We start from the raw sequence: 18,342 nt of genomic DNA on the forward strand, positions 1-18,342 counted from the left end.
ATGAAAACTAGAATAAAAACTATAACCATCAGTTTTGTGACTTCATTTATGGCAACAAGTCCAGGGAAAATAGCAGTATATTCCCAGAAAGTAACAAGATGTGGACTGTGTATTCTCTCATTTACTTTACATTAACAACACATCTGCCTGCCTAAATGACTGAATAGGTTCATTACCAGTGATTCCCAAAACATTTATCACTTTTTCCAAAACAACATGGCTGTTGCAGCATGCCAGCGACAGGCGTACTGGAACTACATTGTATGGTCACAGGCTGGTTGGATTTTGGCAGTAAAACTACTGGGTTAGGTTTAGGAAAATATCATGGTATGTGTTAAAGTAAGTACGTTACAAATAATGTTACATCAGCTACGAACGTTACTTCAGTTAATGTACGTAACTGAAGTTAGGTATGTATGTGATGTAACTTAACTACGTTAATGCTAAAATAACCCACTGTTGACACTGGAAAAGACACTTTTGCACCTTTAGATTGGGCTTTCTCTTTAAAAGTATTGCTAATAGGATCAGGCATTTGTGCTTTGGTATGTGTTTATAACAATATGATATCATAACAGAAGTTGTCTAAGCATGGCCGATCAAAATGTCCGCTAACGCTAATAAATCATTTTCATTTCATTTTTCTTTTTTCATCCAAAGCAGTCACAGTGGACTCTCTGGATGCATAATCCAGTTTTACTGACATGGGCTTATTATTGTGTACCAAGCTGCTCATTAAAATTAAAATCAAATCAATTTTATTTATATAGCCCAAAATCACAATCACATTGCCTCAATGGGCTTTACAGTCTGTACAGTGAACAACATCCTCTGTCCTTAGACCCTCGATTCAAGTGAGGAAAAACTTGCCATGTTGATGGAAAAAAAAATCCCTTTTAACAGGGGAAAAAAGGACGATGGAAGAAACCTCAGGAAGAGCCACAGAGGAGGGATCCCTGTTCCAGGATGGACAGACATGCAATAAATGTCACCAATAATGAACAGAACAACAAAATCACAGTTTACAAGTTGCACTGACAGAATATCTGATACAAATTATAAGATATGTAAAGTGTGTGGATCCAGGAGACGACTGAGCAGGACCATATCTGTGGTGGCTCCAATGTAATATTCATGAGATTTTATTAAAACATAAATTCAAATAATAAGTCTGCCACACCATGACTTTGTACTGTACATGGTGTGCAGAGCCTGCCATTGTAATTCTGTGGTATATGGTTTAATTTATAAAGCAACACAAGTAGCAGATGCTGAGTTGTCATCACCATTGAAAAGAGCATCATGGGAGAATGCTGTGTTTATATTGCCTCTTTTGTAATATTGCTTTGCAGTTATTATCATCTTTCTTCAGCAGCAGCAGTCTCTGGTGTTGTTTCCCCTTCCCCCGACTCATGTACAACATCTAACCTACAGTATATCATCTATACCAAATCATGATAGCCATGGTTATTTTCCATTGGGATGGGTGGGTGGATAGATAAAGAGCTGGGGCTGCACTTTCTACATGGTAAGAACCTCATAGTTATTGCCTCATTAAAAATCTAGCATGCCGTGGTCCTGAGCCAAGACAAAACTGTCCAAATACATAGGGACTGCACTGTACCTCCTATATTGCTGATGGTAATTGTCAGTATCATTGCAGGTTAGCTTCCAGTCCCCAGAGGCAGCCCAATGATAAGAACTTTCTCACCTCTCACTTGAGGGGTTCACCTGCCTTTCACACAGTCTTTCCATACAGAACTTTATGGGCATTCAATGACAGAACCTGGTCCTTCACCATAATACTGTTCCATGGTATTACAATGCATAATCTGATTTTGCCATGTTGGTGTTGTTCCTGGTACATCATAATTAATGTTGCAGCAGGACCATCATTAACTAAGGACAAATCACGTTTTTGTAATGCCATAGCTTAGTTTGTTAGGGAAAAGACCAGAAAAGTACAAAAATGGAAGAATTTAGCCTTATAAACACAGATTTAACTTAACTAACTAAATCTAACCTATATTTTTGTTGCTTAAACCTAATTATTTCAGTTTCCTCAACCCAACCTAAAGTGACAGGGAACTGAAAAGAAACAGAAAATAATAAGTAAACTATTAAAAATAATGACGCCAACAGTATAATAATATGTTCCAAACAGGATTCAATCACCGGACTTCTGAGTGAGAGTCCCATATTTAACCCAGTCAACCATTACGGCTTGCGCTGGAAGCAGTTTTTGTCACCATTTCCTAAACTGAAATGATGGTCCTTCAACAAAATTAATTATGATGTTCCAGGAACGACAGAAACATGGTTGTATCAGATACACTGTACTACAACACCCATTCCCATGCTGCTCCTCTGATATTTCTGGGACACTGCTGTCATTCCTGTTTTGTCTTCCTCTATCCGAGCGTATTCAGATAAATAGATGAACAGAGTTGCATTCATATTCACTCTCCTGTTGTTTAATATTAAGGTCATTACATTTTGAAAGAATCCACAGTACTCTGTGTTCCAGCTGAGTACTCTGCCCTCACTGATAAGGAAACGTTTCTCCCTGCTGGGATGAAATCTATTTCCTCACTGTGCTTCTTTTTGAAATCAAGGTGATTACAATGAATAAATAATGAAATAACAAGTCTCAACTTTTTCTTTATTACTTAATTCCGAGTTAATTAATTGGATGCTGACGGGAGAGGAGTGTGATGACTAGAGTGAATAAACTGTAAAGTCAGCTCATCAGAGCCATTAATATGTTGTTTCATTTTGTCATTTTCCCAAAAGATTTTTCTTTAGGTTATCATTTTTAATGTCGGCCTATAAGTTAACGCTCGTATCAGCACCCCACAAGCTAAGAAAGTTGGCAGTTTGAGGCTAAGCTCAAAATTAGTCTAAAATGGCTTATTAAAGGCCGTCAGTAACACATTTTTATCCATTTCAGTTTTATCATGAAATATAACTATTTCAGAAACAAAAAAAGGATTGAATTCTTGCCAGAAACACACTTGCTGTGTTTTCTTCTTGCCTCCAGGTCTTGATCCTCTGGCCCTTAAAACTACAGTCCTATTGCCAAATTGCTATTACTTGCCTAAGTCTTACAAACTGATGACTGATAATGACATTTTTCGAGAAATATTATTATACATCTTAAGATGCTATCATACAGAAACTGTGCTTTTGTCCCTCGTTTTATGTTGCTATAATGAAAACGTCTTCCTCTACTTCCAATCCGATTTGGTGCACCCCTGTGGGTTTTTGTTAATTATGCTGCCTCTCTTCACAATCATTACATTTTTCTCTCTAACTCCATCTGTGTTTTTCTGGAGAGCAGGTACGGGTATGTATAGAGGGGTAGAGCAAGGGCAGATTGTCCACTAGTTAATCAATCACAGATTGCTTTGTTCTCTAATGAAAAATATCAAGATAAGAAATGCTAAGATGGGTCCCCAAATATAATTAAGTGGCCATTAATATAGGTGGCTCGCCCAAGTTAAGTCTATGTGTGGTAGGGGTGGAGCCAAACCCGAATACGGTATTCGGAAAGGCACAAATAACGTGTTTTTTACAAATACTTATTTCGAACAAATACTTAAAAAAATATTTGTATTCGGGAACAAGAAAAGCATCATATCAAAAAGCTACGTTTCCTCATGAGACCGCAGTACATGCCCGGATGAGTGAGTGACGTTCAGGAGTGTCCATGGTGCTGCTGAACCAGGTGACGTTGTTGACACTCTGCGTTGTGGCTTGTCTGTGAAACGCGCGCTGCTCAGGGACTGGGCAGATCTGTCCCACTTGCTTTGTCCCTCACTGCGTTGGGAGATCTTCCACAGAGTAAAAGAAATACACATTGTTTCTCTCCCCCGCTCCGCTCGAGCGCAGCTGAACGCGGCTTGAGCCCACTTCACGGGCGCGAGGCTGCTGCAGCTGGCGACCCTGCTGACAGCAGACCGGGGGAGAAAACAAATTCTTTGCTCGGTGCTTTGGTTGGGTTTTAGACAATGAAGAAAGGAGTTGGTTAAGTTTAGTAAAAAGACCAGGTAGAGGCCAGAAGCATAATGACCGTTAGCTATAGGCTACTATGTCATATTATTTACAGATCAAGTTTAGTTCTTGGAGCTCTGTGCATTAGAAAGAACAGTTCTTTTAAGTATAATTTGTTTTTATTCTGTCTGTTCAACGTCCTCCAACAAGGACGGGTGGTGGTGGGGTTCATAATGTTCACAATGATATTTTATTAGTTGTTGGTTTAACCATGGATGAGGTAATGGCTGTTATGTTATTTTCTTTTCAATGACATTCCTTGTTACATGTTCATTGCTGGATTTATGGAAAAACATCAACCAATATTGCATATCCATAATTATTATAATGGATAATTAAAGAATACTTACACTATAACGAAAATTAGAAGTGTAACTCAAAAAAATATATATTTTTACGCCTATTTTGAATTTTACTCGAATACAAATACAAATACTTTTCCCCCCTCAACAAATACAAATACAAATATTGGCTGCTCTGCACACCCCTAATGTGTGGGAAACACACATAATCATTTACATGAGAGGGAGACACACACACACACACACACACACACTGTATGTATATATAATTAATGTAAATCAATCTTGGTGTTGTGTTCTGTCCGAGTGTTTGGACAGATGCTTTGGCAACATTGTTGTTAAACTTTCATGCCAATAAAGCCCCTTTGTGTTACAATTTGTATGGAGTCTGGACCCAAATGCATGACTCAAACAACAGGTTTAACAGTAAATACGTTTTTAATGTTCAATGTGCAAAACAAGTGCGGGGGGGGGAGGGGTGTGGTGCGTAGTCCCAGGCTCCAACTGTGGCTTGTGAAGTCCCCAGTGAGAGTGAGTGTCTAGATGTTGCGTCTGCCACGGGGTAATGGCAGCGCTGCGGCACGGCACAGTGAAGTCCGTCTCTTGAGCGTACTCACACTTAGGGGAAACACAGGAGAGCAGGCAGCAGGCAGGTTCACAGGCAGGCAGGGCAGAAGCAAACGGGAGATCACAAGGCAAGCACAGCAATCTGAGGGGAGATGGGAGGAACACAGCAGTATTAGCTACACAAGCTAACAACAGGCCACAAAGGCAAAAACACAGCGGCACCAGGATGCAAACAACCACGTAGACTGATGAAATGATCTGGTGATGAGCAGGAGGGAACCCAGAGGCTTTATAGAAGGGTTGATTACTGGAGTGGATTCACCTGGTGCTGCCTGTGGAAGGAGACCACGCCCACCTGCACACACACAGAACAGACAGGGGGAGAGACACAGGAGGAATAACACAGACAGGGAATGACAACACACACATATAAAGGGAGAAGGGAGGGCTGCCATGATGAGGGTCATGACACTTTGAATTGAATTGAATTGAGAGAGAGAGGGAGGAAGAGAGAGAGTTCCAAAAATAGATGGAAAGGCCTTTACACACCGGGCAATGAAAGACACAAATATGCAAAATATTCACCCACGACTATGTCGCTTGAAAATTACTTACACAGGCAGCGATGCAAATTTGTGTAGTATGGTCCAATATGTGATTTTGCGACACGGATATATCATCACATTGAATGAAAGTCGCAGCAGACAAGTAGGGCAGAGACTGGTAAAAAAAACAGTGCCAGCTTGCGGCGCTCCAAGAGGGACCCAGGGATGTTTGGGCTCGTACTGCAGCACTGACCGGCTCACTGACAGGTAGAGAGAGGTCGCATTCACCACACCATCTCAGCTGAATGTCCTGGGGCTCCAGTCTGGTCCATAATGATGTATTAATAGGTTAAAACACCTGTCACAAACAAACCGATCGCAGAAGTAGATCAGTCATGTTCTACAAGGTAAAATGACTGTTTTTATCAAAGTAGTCTGGTGGATATAAAGACAGCACAGATGGATATAGCAGCTTCAGTTCCCCATCAGTAAATCCTTTAGATACAACAGTCTGTCTGTGCAGGGAATAATCGAGTTGTTGTGGTACTCAGAAAAATGGACCTTGTTCCCCCTCAAAAAATTATGACACTTTCTCAACATGTACTATTCACTTTCTGTGTGCAAGTACTCATGACAAAAACATCAGCTCGAAAAAACAATGATGTGTATTCGCACGAAAAAAAAAGTGCCAAGACTAAATACTAGACCACTGATAAGTATTACAGAGACCCGCCAACTTCTTCTCACCTTCTTTAAAAGAAATGTCATTGGTCAAGTCATTGAAGTCCTACTCCTGGAAGTTCATATTCACTGGTCATAAGTGATGGCTTGTTCAGCTTGTTCCCTTTCTCATTTGTTTTTAACACACAAAAAAGAAGACACATTAAAAAACATTGACTGCAATCCACAGTCCAGCATTGTCTTTAGTAGCTGTGATTAACTATTGGAAGATTTTTTTAGTGACTTCAGCTAGCGATTCCCATGTTAGAGCTGTTGTGGTCAAGGCTCATGGCTTTAGAATGCCTTGCCTGATGAAATGAACCATTTTTGTCATGATTCTGGTTTCGTGTTTTATTTTGTAATTTTACACTTGTGTCATGTTTTGCTTGTCATTTCCTCCTATTGTGTCATTTCCCTCCTGTTTTCTTGCTGTCCAAACTTGCTCTGTATCTCCCACTTTAGCCTTTCCCTCCTCACTGTGTCTTCAGTTTTTCCAGCCCATCACCCTCTTCCCTGTTTCTAGTGTTTTTCTGTTTATTTCCCTCACCTGTGTTGCTCCACCTTACTCCACCTGCACCTCATCCCGTCTTTAGCTGTGTGTGTATATAGTCTTTGTGCTCCCTCTTGTCTTTGTCAGTTCGCCCCTGTGTTACCACCCTGTGTTTCTCATCTGTGTTTTTCTTCTAGTGTCTCCCCGTGGTATGTTTTCTGGTTTTTGTTCCTGGCTTTGTGTTTCTGCTTAGCTCTCGTGATTTCTGGTTTGAACCTTGCTCTTGGTTTGTACTTTGTCTTAGTTTTTTGTTTGCTACTTTGTATTTAGACGTTTTGCACCTCTTTAGTTTTCTTGGTTATTTCAGCTTTAGTTATTAAAGCTTGCGTTGTGTTTCTTAATCCTGTGTGTCTCTGTGTTTGGGTCCTCACCTTTTCACAAAGTGTAACAATTCTACTTCTTTAGCAACTTTCAAGTCTCTTCTTTTAAAATATTTCTGCAGACAAACATTTTAATTTGAAGGTTTACAGCCTACAGCTTGCTATTAACCACCTTCATTTATGGTGAGGATTTTATTTTCACGTTTCTCTGCATATTAGAGGATTTTAGCTTGAACTTTATTTTTATTGTCCCTTTTCTATAACTTTTAGTTTTTTTTTAATTTTCTTCACACATACTGTATTAGACAAAAGCTTTGGAAGGCAGGTAGCCTTTAGCCGCCTCCTCTGTGGTTATCTTGTCCTCTCTGTTTCCTGCTCTCTCCACAGAAGTTGTCAGATGGCTTTACAGTTACTATGGAGGTGGAAGGTCACTGATACTGTCTGGCAGGGCGGTGCGGGGGCCATGTCATTGTTTAAAGGCCACGATCTGAGCTTCAGAGCAGGCAGGAGAGCAGAAACATGCAGGGTTGAGAGGCTGCAGATCCCCAGGGGAGGTTGGGGCCATTCACTCAGCTTTTATCTCATCAGTGTGGGCAGGCTGGGATAAGATGTGGCTGTGATCAATGTTGATCCCCCAACCATCTATTCTATCCCACATTCCTTTAGTCTGTCTAATGTATACTTTTACCCTAACATCTGACAATGTGTCTCACACATTGTATGTCAGAAAACACAATTCCAATAGTGTTGCTCAACGTCTGTTGGATGTGTCAGTAGACAAGTGTTCACAAACATGTTAGCTATAACCATTAAGTTGATAGGACTACTACAGCTACTTTATCTTTAGTGGTGTCTTCAAGGGGATTTGTCATCACACAGGCTTGCTAACAAAATGAAAGTTTGTCATTTCCTTCATGCAACACAAACCTAAAACATACACTTAATTATATACACAAACATGTAGTGCATTTTTTAAATTAGTGTCAGGGTGTATGTAAACGGCAGCAATCAGATGGCAATGATAATATGGTCGGCATCTTCATATCAGAAGTTTGACATCGGGTAAACACTGTTCATCAACTTTGACAGTGTGTGAGCACCAAGCAACAACTACGTGAACACAGTGTCTACAGTACCTCTCCTCATTGGCTTGGAACACAGTCTGCCTGAGTGCAACAGCATGATCTGGGAAGTTGTGGTGAAGACGGGCCTCTGTAAAGATGTGGGTCCAAAAGTCTCTGATTTCCTGTTGCTTGGCCAGCCTGGGCCTCAGTTGTCCATTACATTTTCCTGTGACCAGACGTCAGCCAGGAACAGCTTTAAACCAAGCTGGATTAGCATGGCTTGTATCCATGGCTTTTACCTCTCTTCCTCCCTGGGGTGATCTGGCTGGTTAGGTCGGATGGTCGAAAGATGCTGTTGGCAGTGATCGTCTCAAAGTCTGCTGTCCCTTTCCCAAAACCTGTGCTTTCTCTTCCAATGCTGATTGAATGTATCTCTGTCATAGGTAGTACTTGTTTCAGCAACAGAGCAAAAAATAACACAAAAATGTAGCAAAATGTTTTCTGTTGTACAACTTTTACCACCCATCATTACGATTATGACTTCATTATCTAGCTCCATGAGGAGTATACTGGAAGAAAATGGCATTTCTGGGGGGAGGTATGCGTGTTGCTAATGACAACGTACTTAAAGTCAAGTACACTACGTTGTTAATGTTGAGAAACAGTCACAGTTTGGTTAAGGTTAGGCACTATAACCAAGTGGTTAGATTTAGGAAAAGGCCATGATTTCAGTTAAAATAAGTACATTATTTACATAATTACTGAAATTAAGTTATGTATGTAAGTACCACCTCACTTGTCATTTTCCATGATTTTCATTTTTCTTTCGAAATATCCCAAACAGTGCCATGTTATGTCCATACTCAATACAGCCAAGTACAGAGGTATATTCAGTTCATTAAAATAAAGCCCTAAGGCACAGCTGTAATGAACACGGTCAAATTTGAAAAGATTGCTTTAAAATATACTCTTGGTGGGAGGTTAAGGGCCATATAGTTTTATACACTGAGATAAAGGCCAATTACCATTTCTAATTTTTAACCCTAGCCTTCATTTCTCGGTGTCCCTTTGCATTCCCATAGCAGAATTAAAAGAGGTGGTGGTTAAAATCTCCCTCTATGAAATGGGACAACCCTGTAAGACCCTTATACGTAATCAGTTGTTATTGTTGATATTGTTCATGTTAACAGACGTGACTGGACATTTTCAATATGCCGCCTTTTGCTGTGCTGATTTCTCTTGCGTCACAGTGGCAACCCTGGTATAATCACTATGCCATTTATCTGACAGAGTAAGAAAAGCATGGATGTTCACAGTTTGTTCACAACTTCACGCAATCAAGTCATCAAATAAAAAAGAACACTGCTTCATTACCTGGACACTAGTGATGCTTTAAATCTGGAAACTGGAAATGAAATCTTGGTTCTCACTTAACTTCCTTAAACTCAACAGCAACAAAACTGAGGTCCTCCTCATCGGTTCCAGATCCACCCTAGCAACACCCAACACTTTCTCCATGTCCATCGACAATTCCACTGTTCCTCCGTCACCTCAGGTAAAGAGCCTGGGTGTCATCCTGGACGGCACCTTATCTTTCGGAGCCCACATCAATAATGTTACTCAGTCTGCATACTTCCATCTACACAACATCAATCGTCTCCGTCCCTCACTTACACCAACCTGCACCACTATCCTTGTAAACACCCTGATTACATCCCGTCTGGACTATTGCAATTCTCTCCTCTATGGGCTTCCTCCTCCTGCAGCAACTTCATTGGTTCCCTATCAAATCCCGCATTGATTTTAAGATTCTACTCCTCACTTCCAAGATCCTTCACAACCTGGCACCATCGTATCTCTCTGAACTAATTCATATCCACACACCTTCCCGCACTCTCCGATCCTCTTCTGCCATCCAGCTCTTTGCCCCATCTGCCAACCTAATGACGTCAAGAGCTTTCAGCCGATCTGCCCCCCGCCTTTGGAACTCTCTCCCACCGGACATTCGCATTTCTGACACTATCCCCACCTTTAAATCCCGCCTGAAAACACACTTATTCTGAGTGGCATACTCTGTCTCACACTAACCATGCAAATCACATTCTTGCCTATTTTCTGTACTATTCACTATGTAATCACATTCATATTTATTTATTTATTTATCTTTGCAAAATTGCACTTACTTCCACACCAATGTTACCTGATTATATTGTTTGATTGCTGTTGTGTTATGTGTGTCTTGTAAGGTGTCCTTGAGTGCTTTGAAAGGCCCCTGAAATAAGATGCATTATTATTATTATTATTATTATTATTATTATTTATGGGCTAACATTAGCAACCCATGCTCCTACCCTGCCAGTCTGCTGTGATATTAGAGGAGTGGTACAAAGAGCAGCAACTTCACTGCTGGACTTAAATTTTGGGCATCATTTGCCATCACTGCAACATTGAAATATGTCAAAATGCGGGACTGTCATGCACAAACCAGTAATAACAATGTAACATTTGCTCACAAGCTAACTGATTGTTATTGTTTTATGCTTGTTTTAAAGAAAAGGACAAACATTTGTTGAAAAGACAGCCAGTTCTCATAACCCTCAGTCTGAAGTGTACCTCTGAAAAACATCCATATGGAGGGCCATGTGGTCCTAACACCTCGCACTATTGCTACAAGAATCGGAACACCCTTCCCCTAGATGTGAACACCTGAAACAAAGGCGCTAGGAGGAAGGGATTAGGCTAAAGTCACAAAGATTGAGGTTTGTTTACATGTTTGGCTAACATAATAATCATGGTCACATCTTCCATGCCAATATACGTATATTCTTACAATATCCATTGTCCACAGCTGCTTTATACTGTAGCCCCTCTAGCCATCTGAAGACATCAGGACATACGTTGATAAAAACCCTTGCCTCTGACTGGACAAGTGCAGCACCATAGTGCAGTGCTGTTGCACAGTGCCACTGTACAGATCACACACACCTCCACACACATCAGACCAGACTGTTATAATTCTGTCTTTGGCCTATTTATGTAGGAGACGTTGGATTACTAGACTTTATTAATCATATGCATCACAGCCTCCTTTCCAACTTTAAAAAAAATTCAGTGGTTCATGTTTAATTCATGAAATGCATTATGGAGCAAACACTGCTGTGCCACTTTTTAAGATACGATGCAACCATTTCCAATGTAGTAATAGTAGAAATATGACATAAATAGAGTCAGACTGATGTGATCATATAAACATCTTTACTAATAAGTTGTTTCTATCGTCTTTGTATAAATTAACTGTTAAAAAAATTCAGACCATCTGCCTCGGGCTGGAGATTTGTGGTGCTGAGTGTTCACATCTGCTGCTCTGCACCATCCAGACAACATGACTTCCTGGAGAAAACCATTGAGCTGTTGTCATCATTTGCCACTGTGATTGGCACAGGTGCTTCAGAGTGATGAAACCCGTGATATGACTGGCTGTGACACCCAACACAGTTCCTGCACCCAACACCCACCACTCTGTGTTTTTCGATGCGATTAAAATAGAGCCCATAGTATGTATACATATACAAATGCATATACTGTATAAACTGTAGTCTCTTTTTCTATGTATATTTCAGTTGGTCTGCTTGTTTCCGGAGGAGAAAATATGAGTACTATGTGTGTATGAAAGCTTGTAATTATCTAATTTAGTGTGGATGTGACTGTGCACTGTTTGTTTGTGCTCATGCCGGCATATGTATCAGTGTGAACGTGTGTGAGATGGTGTGAAAGTGTAGCTGAAAGCTGCTACAACACTGAGAAATCTCTCCCTGTACACACACACACACACACACACACACACACACACACACACGCACACACACACACTGTATACTCAGCCAGCCAACCCATGGATGCACTGCACACACATTACAGAGAGAAAGATATGTAGCCACAAAATTAGATTTAGACACACTGGCAGGCATGTATACAAACACACACACCCTCAGGAAGGCAGGCAGACAGCCACTGCAATGCAGAATCTAGCTTCCCCCTCCACTGTGTGGGAGACACACCAATCACTGAGCAGTGGGGGTGGACTGGAGATCCCTCGCTGTTATTTCAGTAGTCTGTCTTCCTCTCTCCCTCTGTCTCTCTCTCTTTGTCTCTCTCTCCACCTCTTTACTTCTCTCTAATTCCACCTCCCCGTCTCTCCCTCATCTCTCACATATCTTATTTCCCAGCTCATTTAAATTGAAGACTTCCTTACTGGCATGACATAAACCCTCACCCTTAGCAAAGCAATACCACAATACAGTGACAGTGGAGATAACGCTATCCAATTTTTTTAAAAAATCACAAAAAAGTGTGATATTAGTAGTTGTTTAAAAAGAGTTATAAAAAAGAGATAAAGAGTTTGTTCTTTTTATTGGCTTCAAAAGGGGAAACATTTCATAGCTACACATGCGCTGTATATGTACATGTCCTGTTTTTAAACAAAATTCTGACAAAATTCTTTTTTGTTCTCTCTGCCTATATATAGCTGCTCTGTCACCACACAGAGAGAATGTGACTTTAAAGGGGGAGATTAATAAAACAGAGTCCCAGTCCTCTGTGCAGCCCCAGCTTTCTTCATAACACAGACACAGATATTGGAGCTACAAGATGCCCATGTATCACTGTTCTCTGCCATGCACCTCTCTTTCAAGGATCATTCTGATTTATTACAGCTTGGCTCTTATTTCAATTTTGCCCATTCATATGTCCTTTGGAACAATTACACTCGTAGTTATATAATATGATATACATTTTTTGGTCATGATTGCCAAACCTACTACAACTAAGACCTAAGTCTTGAGTATTGGCTATGAAGTCCCAAATTTAGCATTAGCATTGCAGCATTTTCCTAAACAACTGAAGTAGCTTGGGACTTGTTTTAGATCAACCAAAAAAAATAAATGCTCCATACAGCTCATCTGGTGTAATCCAAGTCTTCAGAAGCCCAGAGACACACATTGATTTGAAAAGTTGTTATTTACACCCTTTTAAAACCCAAATCTCCACTGTAGCTCCTAAGCTACTGTTAGCATGCACCCCTTCTGAATTCAATGCACAGGCTTGACTGGGCATCAAGGGTGTATACAAAGTCTTTTAAAATCAGTCAGGACCTCAGGGCTTCTGCAGACTTGGATTATGCCATATGAGACATTTTTTGGTTGTTGTTGTTGTTTTTCCGTTTTCTCCAGCTACTTCAGCTGTTTGGTTTTTTTTGCTGTGAAGCTACAGAAATGTTTTGTGGACTACAACATTTCACATTGGCATGCAGTGTGTAGATAATGACTGAATTGTCATTTTTGGGTAAACTTTTCCTGTAACTACTGTCAAACTTTGTCATACTTGAAAGCAAACTTCTCAGGTGTGATTTGTACGTTATTCAGTCGTGCCAACTTAGCTGAATTCTTAAAGAGGGCATTAAGGTGCGTTCACACCGGACCTTTTATTTTTGTCGCTGGCGACAAGTTTACATATTAAGTTAATGCAAACGAGCGACTGAGCGATTAATCGCTCAGGCGAAATGTCGCTGGGGCTCTGAGCGACAGCGTCCGAGCGACGGAGCGAAAAAACGCTCTGTCGCTCGAGTTGAGAAACCCCAACTCTCTGGCCGTCAGTCGCTTGTCGCTCAGCGCTGACTGGCTGCCGTAATCTATATGTAGGCCTAATTATGACAACTACTGAAACCATGTAAACGTAATACAACTCCACCGGTCCGGAAGAGCAAAGCCGGCTTTACGTTGACACACACAAACACACACACACACACACACCGGAGACAAATGGCCAGGCGCTCTGGGATGGAGCGCCTGTAGTTGGTGTCCAACCGGGCAATTCCTGCCTCCGATTCTCGCCAACAGCTCGTCAAACTGGGCCGTTGTCAGCCGCGTATACCGTTGAAAACGGGAAGAAATGAGCGCCTCCGAGCGACGTGAAATTCACTGGAATCGCTTGAATGACGTTATCAGAGCGATCTGTTGAATTGTGCCGACGAGCGACTGCAGCTGAGCAACAGAGCGACTTTTTTGGAGCGACATGAGCGACAGCGACAAAAATAAAAGGTCCGGTGTGAACGCACCTTTAGGAACTATTTTTAAATGAGCCTTGCTGCAAATCTTTACACCTACATCAGTGACATAGATGACAGGAAGTAATGGTAGGGAGAGGTTTGGAATGACGGAATGACAACAGTAGCTGGCTGGATACAAACTAGGGGTTCAGCTTTGCACCTTTACCCTACCAGGGTAGGGCTGCCAGGCCATCCCACTCATAGATATATATATATAAAGGCTAGATGTCTTACGGCGGAGTCTAGAACGTCCTCACAGGTCGGCCATCTTGGTACAGGTTAGCTTTCCGGCTGTATCTGTGTAACCTGAGGTAAAGTCAGTGATCTGCACAAACGCTAATACTCTTATCTCGCTGAAACCTTGACGGATTTACAAACAGTTTGGTTTCTTACAAACGTCATTAACGTGGTTATAATTCTGGATGCTTGAACATGTTGAAATCACATCTTTTCTCTTCGAAGAAATCATCACAGTTTTAGTTTGAAGGATTTTTAGCTCATCTTCTGGGTTTATAATGGGTGTGTATTGCGTGAGCTAGAGTGCGTGACATCATCGCTAGAGTGGAGAGCAGCTGCAAAAACTTTAGAAAAAACTCTCTTCAGCTTGATTTGGGTCCCACATCTTTTACTTCACATAGACAATATATACATAGAAATGTAGGAAATCTTGTTGTCTTTCAGATGATGGTCTTATTTCAGATGTAGGACTTAAACTTTTGGCTGTAGAAGCCCTCGAGCGACAAGCACTCCAGCAACTCCCCCATAAGCCGCAGTGTTAACTTTGAGCCTAAATTTCTGGAGGAGAGCAGACGGTACCGGTTTTGTCTCTCGCTCTGGCTCCCTCATTTTTCACTCTACAGAAATAAAAAAACACACCACAGGTTCAGCAATGTCTCCTATTACTCACTGTATACATATTTTGGCCATAACCATTACACTTTTGTCTAGACCTGCAGGTGTTTGGGAGGTGTTTTCTCATTCATCCTTATGGGGAATTTTTCAAATTTCATTTTACTACTACTTCAGCATACGTTCAGCTATAGAAACTAGTCAACTATCAACATGTTCAGCTCTTTAAGCTCTTTCAGCCTTGAACTGTTCAGCTTTTTAGCTTTTCAAGTTTTTCAAATATTAAGCTTTTTCAAAAATAATAGTAATATGGAAGCAAATGTGAAAATCCTCAAATCCTCTTCAAAACTCATCCACTTTCAACCTCTTCTTGTGTCAAAATATTTTCATTCAAAATTGGTAATATGGACTTGTATGGTTATTCGTCTCAAGGCCTCAATTATTCATAAGTATGTAGTGTCATAAATAAATCTCTGTACAGGGTGGGGATTTCAACATGCAGCATTTCTTGATGTATAGCCTATTTGTAAAGGGAAATATTGTAGTCTACCTATTTCAGAACATTATTCTATTTTTTAGAACATAACATAATTATTAGTTAGTATTAGTATGCAGTGTCATAACTACATCTTTGACGTTTATAACAAACCAAACCGTTTGAAAATCGGTTGAAAATTGAGCAAGTTATGGTTATTTAAAAAGTACATGTTTCATTACCAACACAATGTTATGGGTGAGCGAGCTACCTGTACCAAGATGGCCGACCTGTGCGGACGTTCGACTCCGTTGGCCAGCAACGCGGACGAGACATCTAGCCTTTATATATATATATCTATGATCCCACTGATCTTCCTCCTTTTATTTTGCTTTTGTTCTAAAGAGCATAATTTGACCATTGATTTGTTTTTATTTTTGCTCAAAATACACTGAGTTCACAGGATTAGATCATTCTGGTGTCTAGATGCTCAAAATTCATGACACTCACATAATGTGAGTCATATGCAAATCAGCAAGTGACATCATCTTATGACATCTAGTGACTTCAAGCTTTTTGGTTGAATTCAGTAAAATAACTGATGTTATTCCTGTCTCAAAATTACAGTGTTTCTCATTTCTCAGCCAAATCTTTTCCATGTCAATTGTTGACCACAACAAAGTCTTCACATCTAAGTGATAAACTGACATACTGGATCATCACCTTTAATACCCGCTTATCTGTAGTGAGGAAAATGAAGAGAGAGCACTTACAACCCTATTTTAAATCTGTGGTCTGAGGATATTAAGTAATTTCAAGTCAGAAGGCCAAAGTTTGTTTTGTTAAGTCAAGTCTGAGGTCACTGGGCAACTTGATTGTTGAGATCAAGTACAAAGAAGTGCCTCATTCCATGTGGACAGATACCAGCTTGTTGTCTAAGCATGACACCACCCTGCTGCTGATGCTCCAGCTACTCCGCAATGTGACAGGACACTGACTCTGTCTTACCTGCTGGAAGTCAGCCTGCTATATACCTGTCAACCATGGAGCTGGTGCTCCAGGGTCTGTGTGTGGCTTGTCAGATCCAATAAACATTTCTGTGTGTGTGTGTGTGTGTGTGTGTGTGTGTGTGTGTGGGATTTCATTGTGGTCCATAGTGAGTTTGCCAAGGAGAGAGAGCGGGTGGAGAAGAGGCAAGAGTTCCTGAAGCTCCGCAGACAACAGCAAATAGAGAGAGAGTTAACTGGGTACCTAGAGTGGATCTGCAAAGCAGGTCAGAAAACAAACACACACACCCACACACACACACACACACACACACACTCCTTTGGACAGACGTTGGTTTCAAATGGCTGTAAAAACTTTACTACAGTTGATTTCTACATAAATATGACCTAAGTATGACTACCTTTGAATCAAGGGTGCTATTTGTGTTGCAGAGGAGGTGATGCTGGCTGAGGAAGACAAGAATGCAGAGGAGAAGTCTCTGGATGGAGCATGGTACAAACGGAAACACACCAACTCTGGTGAGGACTACCATCTTCAGAATCAATTGTGAAGATAGAAAATCACCTGCAAGATTAAAAAAATGGATAGTGCCCTGTTAGAGTAATAATCAGGTGTTCACTAGCAGCTGTAAATGCTATATCACACCTTAACCAAAATACAGTGATACATCACATCTAAAAAATGTAGGACTCACAATATAATATTAATCGTGATCAAATGATCATCTTTTTTAGGCAATAATAATCGATAGATGCTTAGCAGTCTGTCATTCTCCTCTTTAATTGCTGCGTCCTCACCTATGATCTCTTGAAACACCGCCATTAGTGTTATTGCCATCTACGGTCAGCATAACTTTCCATGGCATTCCTCCCTGTGCTTCCTTATTTTTAAGCATTTACTGTTGAAATTGATGATTGGGGTGAGACATATGCAGATATCTTGCCAACAATAACCAAGGTTATAGTCACTTTTCACAGCAGACATTGTCAAAGCAAGAGCACAAACTTAACAATCTTAAACTATTGCTCCTTTCAATTAAAGGTGCCTGTCTCCCAATACCACTTGGTACCTCAAGTGGCGATAATCTGAGCCTCCGTAGTTTCAGATGGGAGATACATGACAGCTGTGAGTGTAATAAATTAATTAAATAAACTCACAAAATGCCAAGAAATTAAATACTCTTACCTCTGCTTTCCTTACCAAAAAGAATACAACTGTACACCTTAAAAGTGTCTTTTAGCAGGCAACCACAAGAACAGACATATTACCAGCTAAGTAAAATAGTGTACCAGTGGGATTGCTTTATGATCTGACAAATGAGAGAGAACATGCCAACTATATTTACACAGATTAGGGAATGATGTAGAGCTAGGGAGGCAGGCAGCAGTCGGCTGCTATGATGATGACAGATAGTGTCTGGTGGACAGGTGAGGAATGACTAGTTTTGAAAAATACACCTCTATTGACTCTAGGATAGCAGACAAGGAGGCAAGGAAAGAAAGAAGAGACATGGTGCAGTTGTTGGTGAGAGCTATCCAATTCTCCTGCACTGGCCTGTTTTTTTTTTAACTTGTCAATAGCAGCTAGCATCTTTAGCTCTGTTCTCTTTTATGCAAGCCTCTTTAATTTAATCTCTTTTAGCAGTTGCTAACATTGACAGTAATGTAGTTTAGTTTATCTAGATAAATTAAGATAAAACAAATGTAGTCTACACTGTGTCTATCTTGTTTAACTTATCAAACTTAAAGGAAAATGTGACATGATAAAACCATCTGGTTTTCCATTT

At 40.6% G+C, this 18,342-nt stretch overlaps 1 protein-coding gene across 1 annotated transcript in view; it reads left to right on the forward strand.

Moving 5' to 3' along the window:
- cacna1ba (calcium channel, voltage-dependent, N type, alpha 1B subunit, a) overlaps window positions 1-18,342 on the forward strand; it is a 164,533-nt gene that overhangs the window by 60,393 nt on the left and 85,798 nt on the right. The window contains exons 8-9 of the mRNA XM_084359949.1: window positions 16,706-16,821; window positions 16,988-17,074. Of these exons, the coding sequence (XP_084216075.1) occupies window positions 16,706-16,821; window positions 16,988-17,074 (203 nt within the window). The remainder of the gene's footprint in view (window positions 1-16,705; window positions 16,822-16,987; window positions 17,075-18,342) is intronic.

This window comes from Pagrus pagrus (assembly GCF_965226575.1).
Source record: "Pagrus pagrus genome assembly, chromosome: 8".
Classification (NCBI taxonomy): domain Eukaryota; kingdom Metazoa; phylum Chordata; class Actinopteri; order Spariformes; family Sparidae; genus Pagrus; species Pagrus pagrus.